Source organism: Gavia stellata, chromosome 1 (genome assembly GCF_030936135.1).
Source record: "Gavia stellata isolate bGavSte3 chromosome 1, bGavSte3.hap2, whole genome shotgun sequence".
Classification (NCBI taxonomy): Eukaryota; Metazoa; Chordata; class Aves; order Gaviiformes; family Gaviidae; genus Gavia; species Gavia stellata.
The window spans coordinates 9888504-9900908 of NC_082594.1; the positions used below are offsets into that span (position 1 = coordinate 9888504).

Consider the following 12405-nt stretch of genomic DNA (forward strand, 5'->3'; position numbering starts at 1 on the left):
TATTTTAAGGCCTTCAGAATTGGTTTAGCAGAGGGAAATCAGTATAATAAAGAAATCCAATCTTTTATGGTTTGTCTAAAGAGGAATTAATTATACCTTAAACACTCCAATATTAGAAATCACCAGCAGTAATGTATCTAAAAACCTATTTTATGCCATAAAGACATGGTATACAATGAAGGAAAATACAAAGCTATAATATCCTTATGTAACATCACGACGCACCATGCAGAGGAAAGCAAGACCCCAGTCCTCAGAATTGCTCAGGCATTTGGCTTTCATTAGACACTTTTGAGTACTTTTTAAAACCAGAGAGGATACAGAGAACACTTACACTGACAACTGTATAGGTTGTAGTATAGGTTACTGCTTCCATACTCGTCAAGTGGATTTGGGGTAGGAGGACTGACCCTGCTCCCATGTGGTTTTTTGGAGTATGCAGCAATTTTGCCTTATACAAGCTCCCAGAGGAATGAGAAAAGTTCTTTGCAGTTTGGTTCTAAATGAGTTTCAACCATACACAGACTTAATCTAAACCTCATATTACAAAGATACCTTGACAGCAACGGATAATTAAGTCATAAAGCGAAGTGTTACATGAAAGCTATTAGGTTCTAAAGCAAATGATTTTAGTATCTTTTCTTTCTGATTGGTGCCTATAACACAGCTTCTGTCATTGCTTTGGGGGGAGAAAAAATGTCACCACATTCATGATTCCGAGGAAAAGCACTGCTAGTCACCTCACTTGACAAATGTAATGCCTCGCTTTAGGTGCAAATGCTTAGACTGGTAATTTTCTGGCAAGTCTGTAACCCACAAAATTCTTCTACTAAAAAACAACAACCAGGAACTCTGAATATCACCCAATTTATCTTTGCCATCCAACAACTCAGTATATATCTTCTATTCAAACAGCTTTTGTGTTATGACTTATCTACTTTAGTCTCCAATTCTGCTCACGAACAGCCTCCGCTAGCTGATTAGGCAACACTCAGAAAGGATTTGGCAGCTAATATCATGACTATTGCTGTTCTGCAGCTGCTAACAATGTTTTCCAGCTGCTAGCTGTCTGGCTGTTCAAAAGCACTTGTGATACTTACAAACCACTTGACGTGGTCGTAGAAGAACTTTCCTTTGGGCTAGGCTTGGGCCACTGGGTACAATCTCCCAGCAGTCAACTCCTGTCCCCATGGTTGATGATAATTAACAGCTGGAATAACATACTATAGGATGAGATGGATTTTCTACCACTGTCAGTTTTTAAGACTTGATAGTTACTTCTGAGCTACGTTCTAGCCTAGATGCTGAGACATCTTCCTCCATGAAATGTGTTTGACATACATGTTTACTTGGGGATGCTCAATTCAGGGTGGTCCAGTTGGCATCCCACAGCCCAGATCTCCTATCCATTTCTCAGAAGAGACAGGGGATGGCTGTTACATCATCATGGGCCTCTTGCTGCCCCTGGTTATCACCAAGAGCTTAAAGCCCAACTTGTTGCATGAAAAAGAAATGTGAAGTGTCTCCCTCACATACACTAAAGAGCCTGGAACTCAGAATTGAACCACTCCACCAGTGCCACCCACCAAAAGGTCGCTACAACTGAAATCTAGGCTCATGTCCTGATGAGAACAAGCCATCCTTGCCCATTTTATGCAAAACTAGAACATCATAGCTGTCTCCTTTGGCTTGAAGGTTCGTGCTCCCCTCTGCTCTTACAGAGTATACACACTTGCTCTGCTACCCCAGGGGCAGCAGCAGTGTATGCTGTTTTCTGAGGTATTAAACTGCATGAAAAGGGACTTGTGGCACAGCTCAGGTGTTTATCTAACAGCTTTCCTGCTTCTTCAAACATTGTTTGGGGAAGGGCCAGAACAGCGATGGGTGGTGTTAGATTTCTGTCCTCCTCAGAGACCAGGAAATACAGGTTTTGCTTATGTCTTGCACAAAATATAAAGGAAGACATGGTGGGCAACTCCTTTTTCTCTCCCAGTTTCTTTCACATGTTTAGGGGCATAATATTGTCCGTTTTCCCCTTTATTATAGCTGGAATCTTTCTTTTCTCCCTTTTTCACCAAGACTTGCTAACAAAGCACCAACAAAAGATGCTGTCTCCTTTGACAAGTTCTGTGAAAGAATACAGCCTCCGGGGTCCCACACTGCAAACACGGGGCCAAAAATTAAATTGCTAATGTGCAGGTAGGCGTACAGGAGCGAATGAATGATGCTGTTCCCTTTTATCCATAGAGTAAAGGAGGAAGTCACTACTGTCAACAACCACAACTCTTTAGCACTTGTTTTTCTTTTTCAAGAGCCTGGTGCTTGGATTTCTGTAACTATGGTAATTGTGAAACTATTTTTCAAACTAATATAAGCTATTTTTTTTAAAACTATGTTAAAACTGGTTATAAGGCCAGAACAAATCATTGTAACTCTCTCTTGCATAATGAATCAAAGAACTTCACTAACAATTTCTGCATCAAACTACTATAACTTCTGTTTGAGCAGTTTAAAAAAACATCCTTCAAGACACCTGGCAGCAGATAATTTCCCGCAGTCTCACACTGCCGCTCAGTAGTAGGCAGGTATATATCAATTAAATCAACAGGCTTTATCAAGAACCGTGCTCATGATCTCAAATAGCAGAATGAAAACCAGCTGTAATGTTTTGTCTTATACCATTCACTTTGAACAAAGCAATGATTTCACCTCCCAAATATTTTGAAATTTATTTTCAGTCAGCCCTTTCCCCTTCTCAATTGGGAGTATTGCAATGTTATGCATAAAACAGTTCATGACTGCTAATGAGCCACAACTATGCTACGATAAACAGAGCTAAGTTAAACTTGCATTGTAGATTGCTTGGTACTTAAAAGAGAATATATATGTACAAGGAGCTTCGATTTTGCGTGTATGTTGCTGCACAAATCTCTCAGAGGATACAGGTTTTTCCTCACATCTCTCTACATCTGAAAGATTTGTACTTGTTTCTTCCAAGTTTCTTAGATTTCAGGTCTGAGCCCCGCTGAAGTTAGCAGCAAAATTCCCCTCCACTTCAAGGGGACTGGTTCACTCTGTGTTGTCGGTACTTGAACTCGGGGCCTTTGGAAACAGAACAAAAGTGCCTTTATTTTGCACTAGAAGTTACTGGGGTATTGTACTGATACTCTAAACAAATATAGCCTCTGTCTCAAGGAATTTATGACCCACATTTGAGTTTAATGTGCAGTCCTAAGTATTTCAAGATACTGACTTGGCCTTGTTTGATATTATGTGAATGCGTCCACACGAGTCTTTGTAGGACCTGAGCCCAAACGTGTAGTGCACAGTATGAATTACTGTCATCTTTCTTCCTGTTTTCATTATGGTTTCAACAAAATCTAGATCCAATACTTGCATTTTTAGTGACATGATTACTCCTATAACATGATTGCTTTTATGAACAGCTACCAGCCTTTATCCCATTGCCATGCTTGTTCTTACCATTTGGTAAAAATCCCAAATGACAAGAAAACGCCTTTTACTTACAGTGGAAGTTTTATTGTCATGGAGTTCAACCCTGCACTGGTCTGCAAACTCTACAGGATAACCTGATACCACTGCAAGTCGTATTAAATAAAAAAAGGATGAAAAATAAGAGACAAAATCCCAAACCACTAAAAAAAACTATAAACATTCTTCTCTATAAAGAGCTTGAGTTTCTTCTAAATGTCATTACAGATTCCATAGGCAGGTATCTCTTTTTTTATCAAGTAATCAAAATTCTCTGAGACTCTGGTTTGCTGAGGGTTCAGTGCTGCTGGCGAGATAGTTAGCTTCTAGCCTGCATTTTGAAATAAATCATGGAGCACTTCAAAACCAGTAATTTTCATGCTTTATGTACAACGCTACACAAAGCATTTAAAGTGCTTGTGTGGGCACTTCTGAAAGGCTCCTTCACTTGGCACTTTCCCATCTGATTTCAGCAATATGGGCAGGCCACGTGCTTTTTGCAGTGGAAAACAGGATAAATGTTTTTTTAGATGAGAGAGCCAATTGCACACAACTGAAAGGACTGCGGAAGACCTGATTTCTATTTCTGGCCTCGTCCCCAGGAGAGTTGCTCCTGGGTGACACCGGTACCTCACATCAGAGTCCCATGCCTCAGTTTCTCCTCCGTAATAAGAGAACATCTTTTGTAAAGCACTTCACAGAAAGCCTTTTATAGAAAAACACTCTGTGAAAGTTCTCCACCTCTTTTTAGAATTTAAAATTTCCTTACCTTTACAATGAAGACTGAGTGACAAACACATAGGTCGTGATTTTTCCCCTTGTTGAACACCAGGGAAGATGTTGCCTTTTTTTCTAATGCAGACTGAATTGGGTTTCTAGGCCACGATCCTGCTAGCTGCTCTCGTGCATGCTTAAATCTGGGACTCAGGGGGAATCTCAGCGGATGCACTGTCTGAGCATCGTCACTTCCAGAAGCCACAACTCACTACTTACTCTAGTTAGACACAAATCATTTTCCTCTAAAAAGAACAATGTTCTCAAGACAGTTACAAATAACATACAAGTTTTATTATTTTTTATTATTATTTATTATTATTTCTTTATGAAATATTATCAGTTTCTTGCCTCGGATCTCAAGCCATAGTAAATTGGCATGGATCCATTACAGATCCATTATGATTAAAATGAGTAGCAACTGGAAACCAGATGGCACAATGGTTTAGGGCACTAACTTCCTGCTGCCTATTTATCTAGAATATTCCATGATGAGAATTGAGTAACACCACTTGGCTTTGTTTGAGCTCAAACTTTCAGCAGCTTTTCAAAGATGACCTTCAAATATATGTATTTGAAGAAATACATATATATAAAAATCAACATCCTGTATTTCCGGGTTTTTTTGTGACATGAAAATGACCAGTATTTTGGTGCATACACAAGAAGCCTACCTTAATTTACTAACAATATAAGCCAAAGAAAGGTTTGTAAGTTTATGACTGATGGAAAGTACGTGTATTTGGAATACTCTGTTATTTCATTACACCTGCTAGGTTCTAAGTTGATTTTTTTTCTCCAAAGTTCAACACTTTGTCACTCCATTTAACTAATAAGATAGTGCTCAATTTACATTGCCTCCCTATTTGACTATAAGGAAGTGCTGTAATTTCTCTATATGCACATCATGGAAACAGTTACCAAAATACTTTCTTAATTCCTGCCCATGTTTTAAAAAAAACCACAAACCAAACAAAACTTTGGAAAGGTTTTAAAAAGAAAAAAGAAAATTATTAGAAAGATCTTTTAACTAAGCCTTACCCTGCAAGAAAGTTTCATTTATTTAATTTGTCCAAGAGAAGGGTAAGCTTTTAAATGACCTCCAACGTCTTGTACGGAGATGTCATTTCAGATGGTACAGGACTTTCTTGTTTAGCAGAAATGGTATAGTGAGATGGTAGAGACTGGAAACTGAAGTTAAAGAAATTAATGTTATACATACATGACATAATTAACACTTGAAACAAGCTGATCTAAAGGCTTGTGAATTTTCCAGTTTTTAACATCTCAATTTAAAGACTGGATGTCTTTCTAAATTCATGCTCCGGTTGAACCAGGAGCTTGCTGCAGGGATTATCGGGTAATGCTCTGTGGCTTATGTTAAAAAGGGACTCAAATTAGCTGGAACATAACAGCTCCTTCTGTTCTTAAAATCCGTGAATCATCCAAGCACTTTTCCACCAAACCCACAGAAGATAAGAATGAAGACTGCAAATATTTCTGAAGGGGAAAAAAAAGAAGCCCTCTAAAAAACCCACATACGTATTTGAGGATTTCAGCTATATCTTGAAAAGAAAAAGTACAGCTGATCTCTCAAGTCACTTGTATACAGAGAAATTTGCTAAAAAGCTGTAACATCAGTAGCATTTCTGGCACATCCCTCTCAAGTGCTGTTTTGTGCAGTGTCAGCCTCTCTCCTGCCTTTTTCACCCACCAACCCCATTCCTCACTCTCACCCTTCTTTTATGACCTCCCTTATAATTTCGTTCTTTTGTTGTTTTTTTTTTTCTTTTGATATTATCAGGCCCAGCTACAAGAGACAGTTCTCTCTAGTGTTGCAAGGCAATCGCGCATCCTTCCCTTGCGCACACAGCACGGGCGGTCAGGAGCACAGTGGAGTCAGCAGGAAAAGACCAAAAGACCCCGGTGGGACAGAGCGGTCTAGGCCCCCGCTGCTAGCACCAACCACCCCGTCACATGCTGGACCCTACAGCCCAATTAATGACCATAATAGTGTCTTCTTCAGGAGCAATCCTCTGTAGCCTGTGTCAGCACTTCAGCAGTTCTTGCATTTTATGACTGAATGCATGTGATAGAACAGTCGGAATCTCATGGGTGAAGCGGGCAACCAAGGAAAGCATGAGCTTGAAACCAGCGTGAGGAAAACTCCAGCAGAAATGTGCTGAGTGAAACTCTGAACAGGTTTTTAAGAGATTTAGGAGACCTAATGCTCATTGTCAAAGTGACGAGTCAGGATAGGACTCATTGCAACAAGTTTAGTTTGTTGACAGGCCTGATCATGTTGGCGTAACTCACCTCAGTGACCTCAGCACGCTCATGGAGTGAGGGAGATAAGGAACAAGCTGCAAGTATGTCTGTGATGCGGTTCGCATGTGGAGGCTCTTCCCGGGCGGGTACTCTCGGAGGCTGCTATGCGCCCCAGCCCGTTCGCCTATCCACAGCTGCAGGTTTATTCTTAGTTTCAGGAATGCGAATCCTCACGGACATGGCGATGGCTTCATGTCAGCTAGGAGACAGATTTTCTCCTCAAAACATTTCTCTCTGTGGATGGGTAGGTTTCCTGCTGAGGTGGATGAGGAGGGTCTAGTGACATCTGATTTCTGAACCATGCATTTCATCCTCTGAAAGTCACTTGAGGTATCAAAAAGACTTGCCTCGATTAGACTGGTCTTGCTAGTTCAGTAACCTGTAACTACGAGCAGTGCAGTATGTTTCATTAAGAAATTCTACTGTAGGCATTTATGGGAGAACATAATTCCATATTCCATAATTTTTCCAAGACACAGTTATTTTGTCATGTGAGTGAAGCATAAGATAAAGCCAAGCTCCTTCTGCTCTGCAACCTTGTAAAGAAAAATGAAAGGACACATACTGCAGGTTGAGCTGACTGCATGGATGCTGTACCGATATGCCGGCATAGTACTGCTTCTCAGCTCACGGGCCACGATGACAACTGGTGCTCATGATGACACGCTACTTGTGGACACACAGTAGTAAGTCAAGGAGGTCAAGGTGATGTGCCGTGTGGCTTTACAAGCCTTAATCTTTGTAAGCTCAGGCCTCTCTATAATCTCCTCCACATGCCAGAGTAGGTATTGCTCCTTGGCTAAGCCAAGACCAGCAGAATAAGCTCAGGCAATCACAAGGACCATGAAAAGATCCTGCATTTCTCCCCTCATCAACCAGGAGTGCAAAGCATGTTTCTTTGACAAATTTACCCCAGCAAATCCAGAACAATGTGCATGCATATTCTAGAAAACTTCTTCCAGCCATTCCAGTGCGCAGACATCTTCTCTGAGAACAAACATGTACCCAAAATTATCCTGCTGTTCCCTGGGAAAGAGTTCAGGCCTTAATATAATAAATGTACACGAACATAATTCAGGCCAGAACATCAAGATTTCTATTTCTTTCAAAAATTGATGGATTACAGTTTGCTCATTTAGCCTTTAATATTTATTACTATGACTCTGAATATCCTGAGAGATGCTGAACATGTTCCTACCCAATCTCCTTCCTTCGGACATATGTCTCTTAAATATGTGCAAACTTTTGTCCTTTCTACCTACTAAGCCCTGCTTAGTCAAGCTATTCAGCTAAGTCATTACTAAAATTTCCATTCTATTTTTAAACTTCCGTACTCTTAAGATTTCCTTAAGCATTACAAGCTCCAGCTTGTGCCCCATGACAACATCTCATTAAAATGACCTTACAGCTCAGACCCTTATGTAGTACAACCAGCCATTGCTCAGCTGAAGTCAATGAAGGGACACTGATTTATGAGATCTGTCCATTCATTATCTTCATTTCTGTTAACTGACCCTTCAATGAAAACAAGCATAGGGAAGGGAAAAAACTGACATGAGAATAAGACAAAATATATTATTAAGATAAACATGTCTTCTACCTTGCTGACCACAAGTATTTCACTTGAAAGACAAACCCTAGGGAAATTAGGACATGTCAATAGTCTTCAACCAGTTTCTAAATGAACTATAATAAATGATAAATTTCTGCAACAAGCAAGCAAATTTGCACCAATTAATGATGCTATAAACAGAAATCTATTGCTTTTAAGAACATATGCAAACTTCTCTTTCAGTTAGGTGCCAAAGTTTGTCTGGTTTTGTGTATTAGAGGAATCAGACAATCTTGCCAAGTAATGTGGCTGAAAACATCTACCATTTTGTGATGCAAGGCCACTGTAACTTCAAATAGCAACAGAGCTCCATAGTACAAGCCATTTGTTGTATGATCTTCAAAGAGCTGCAGCATCCATTGAACAGAAGACAACTGGCACTCATTCACCCATGAATCTGACAATGTGTAATATTGCTAATAGACTGTACTTGCCAAGAATGCTAGCAATAAATTGAATGTAAGGAAATGGAAAGTCAGACACTTTTGGAATGATTTCTATAGAAATAAGTCTGTTCTTTGAGGAAGGACGATAAACTAGTTTCTCAGACCAGTCTGACAGTGTCCATACCATAAGTGAAAAATTCTAAGCCAAGCAAAGCAGTCTACTGCCATGGAAAAATAGCTGTTCCAGTGCTCCAAAGGGTGAGGAGAAAAGTAATAATTCACCCAAGTCCTAGTGAAACAAGTACACCAGTCCATCCACATAAGGTGCCTCCCACAGTTTCATATATTGTACCTCCAAGGTATTCTAGTAAAACAGTGACAATGGATAATGCAAACAATAAATTCAGGGGGATAAAATTCTATCTCCCTTGGAGTCAATGCAAAATTTCACCATTTTCAGAATTAGGATTTCACCCTTGAGTGCTTTTATTTTCAAGTATTTACAGTGAAGAGGTGACTGGTTTTCAGCACTCAGCCCCTCTATTTGTTGCCTGATCTTGAAAAAATTTGTATTATTGGATTTTAAGAGCTGTATTTAACACTTAGCTCCACTGGCTTCTTATGCATTTCAGGAACCTACCAACAATAATAATTAAAATAAATAACTTTGCTTATTTCCATCATCATTGCTGGACTGACTCCAGACATTCTTTCTTCCTTCCCCGCTCTGTCCATCCTGCACTAGCCTTTTTTCATTGCTCACTCTGGTCATGGTTAATGAGAGGACTATTTCTTCTTCTTCTTTCCCCTTCACTGCCTCTTTTCAAGACTTAGCTGAAAGCCACAGTTTCTTTTAACCAATAAAAGAACAAGGAGCATTTATTGTTTCGTTCAGGTATGTCATCTGGGAGAAGAAGAGGTTTTGCCCAGGATACTCAATACATGCAAGACCTCCTAAAAATACCTCTTTTGGTTTAGCCTGTACATATATCCCTAAAAAGGGCAGAAAAAAATTGTTTTCTACTGCTCGCAGGCTTCCAGAGGGGAGCCTGTTAAAATCCAAGGGAATCTGTCACCATAAATGATGGAATCCCACAAGACAAGAGTGGGGATTAGCGTGACAAAACATCTGCCTATGTCAACATAGTGTCAAGTGAAACAAAGCTCCACCAGACACTGATCCAGGCAACTTAATGTCTGCACTCCGCCACCACCTCCCTGCTGACAGCTGGGCAGGCTTGCAAAGCACGTCTGCTTCTCTCTGACACCGCCAAAAGACTGCAAAGCTCAGTGCAAGTGTGGCTCCCTGACAGCTCTGCCTTAGGACTTCACACCAAAAGCACGTACAGTGCTATAAATGCTTCACTCTCCCTTGCTGCAAATAGATAAAGATTTTATTTCTCCCAAGAAGACAATCTTACTTACTTGGGATAGCGCCTCTGCTGAAAGATGGGCAGAATCTCTGTATCTTGATTTGAATGTAGAAGCAGTAAATCCCGAAATCTTTCTGTCAGGACAAAGAAAAAAAAAGAAAAGAAAAAAAAACAAACCCAGACTGTGACTCTGCATTATAAGTTCAGGCCACAAGTAACCAAGTAGTAGTATCAGTGAATTCTCTTCTCCAGCAATTTACCAGAGGACAAAGCTAAGTGTATAGGGAATAAAATCTACATATTCCTACAAAACTGCTGCTAAGACTAGAAAACACTGTTTTCTGTAAACCCTTTTAATAAGGTTTTAAAATGTCATTTTTTTCATCCAATATTGAATTCTAGTAGTGCCTAAGGTTTCTGAGGTCTGCATGCAGGTCTGGGTATCTTACACAGACAGCCTTAATCAGTCCCTGCCTTGAAGAGCTTAGTCTGAACAGAAAGGAGGAGCAACTAAGAATTTACCAGTCACTCAAAAATCACAGTAGTCTAAACAAACATAGATTAATTAATTAATCTAAATTAAATTGCAGTATAAGTCCTTGGGTAACTGATTCATTGGTATTTTCAAGGATGGTTGGAAGACTGGATTGCTTTTTGTTCACTACTATATATTTAAAAATCTGCATTACAGGATCATCTGCAGTAGGTAAGGTCTTTGCAACTTAGCTTCACTGACCACCAAGTGAAGGGGTGGTTGTGCAATATGTAAGCAGGATCTGTAGGAGCTTCTATCAGTATCAATTTCCCAGTTCATGGAAGATGGGAACCTGCTCAAAATTCGCTTGATACCCAGATTCGGGGATAGAAGGGAATTTCCCACCCAAGTCAAATCTCCTTAGCACACCTTGTAGCTCTCCATAGCATGGGACATGCTCTGTTTCCTTCTTTCCTTCCATCACCTGCAACTTTTATTTAACCAGTCCTCCAGTGGCACAGAAACCTAGGACACTGGTGATGCCCTTCCCACCCTCACATCTCCTACTGTTCCTGCAATACCATATAACTGTGGCTTGAAGTCTTCAGCTACAGGTTTTACCCTTCTTTTGCTAAACCATAGTTTATAGCTTGTGTTGTGTGTAGTAGCTGTACTATGGGTTTCTCTAAACTAGCTATCTCTTCCATACAAGTTTTACATTCTGGAAACTGAACCTGAGGATAAGTGTAGTCCTTCCTCCCCTTCCATCCCTATGTATCTTAAAATACCCTCTAACACCAGGTTTACAGATAAGGAAATCAAGGGACAGAAAATCAGTGGAGAAAAAATCTGTATCTCCCAGCTCCGACAAGGAACCACAGCAGCTTTCTTACTTCTTACAGATTAGTGTATGATGGCTTTCTTAACATTCAGTTTATGTACTGCTATGTCATCATCACTGAAATCCATTAATTTGGATACAATTCTGCTACGTAGCCTTTAAAACGGAAAAAAAACCCAAACCCATACTTCATAAAGTTATAATACTTTGAAGAAAGCATAATAAATTCAGAAGAAAAACTCTCTTGTTAAGGGCTGACCTGTAAAAACAGGTCAATTTTCTCGGATGGTCTGATCTAGCATTTCATCAGCTGGCTAAGATGTATTGCAAACATCTCGGAGAAGATACCAGGATCTGGCAGTGAAGAAACAGGGGCCGATACATACTTAGTATCTTCATTCCTTTATTTCTACACCTCTTCAGATTCAATTTTGAAAGAAATAAGCACTTATACCTCCAAAATTCTTACTGCATCTTCAAAATGTAACTTAGCTTACCCTGTACCTAACCAGGACAGAGAGTGGATGTGGCCAACAATAAATGCAATGCTGTGAAGATGGAAGTGAAACTCAATGAACACCCTTCAGGGAAGAGCAAGCTCATTGTCTTGACAAAAAGCTTGCCATTACAGCTACTTCTTGACCTCTTCTTGAAATTTTAGGAAGATGCAGAGATTTGCTTTTTTCCTAGTCCTCTGATATATGGCAATATGCTGTACATGGGCATGTCCTGTCATAGAATCATAGAATCATTTAGGTTGAAAAAGACCTTTAAGATCATCAAGTCCAACCATTAACCTAATGCTACCAAGTCCACCACTAAACCATGTCCCTAAGCGCCTCATCCACATGTCTTTTAAATACCTCCAGGGATGCTGACTCCACCACCTCCCTGGGCAGCCTGTTCCAATGCTTCACCACTCTCTCAGGAAAGAAATTTTTCCTAATATCCAATCTAAAACTTCCCTGGCACAACCTGAAGCCATTTCCTCTTGTCCTATCGCTTGTCACTTGGGAGAAGAGACCAACACCCACCTCTCTGCAACCCCCTTTCAGGTAGTTGTAGAGAGCGATGAGGTCTCCCCTCAGCCTCCTCTTCTCCAGACTGAACAACCCCAGTTCCCT

The 12405-nt window shown here is 40.1% G+C and overlaps 1 protein-coding gene across 2 annotated transcripts in view; it reads right to left on the reverse strand.

Annotated features, from left to right (window-relative positions):
• The window catches only part of NOX4 (NADPH oxidase 4), a 108742-nt gene that overhangs the window by 26130 nt on the left and 70207 nt on the right, over window positions 1–12405 (reverse strand). For both annotated transcript variants that reach the window (XM_059822355.1, XM_059822346.1), the window contains exon 13: window positions 10018–10099. In XM_059822355.1, coding sequence (XP_059678338.1) covers window positions 10018–10099 — 82 coding nt within the window. The remainder of the gene's footprint in view (window positions 1–10017; window positions 10100–12405) is intronic.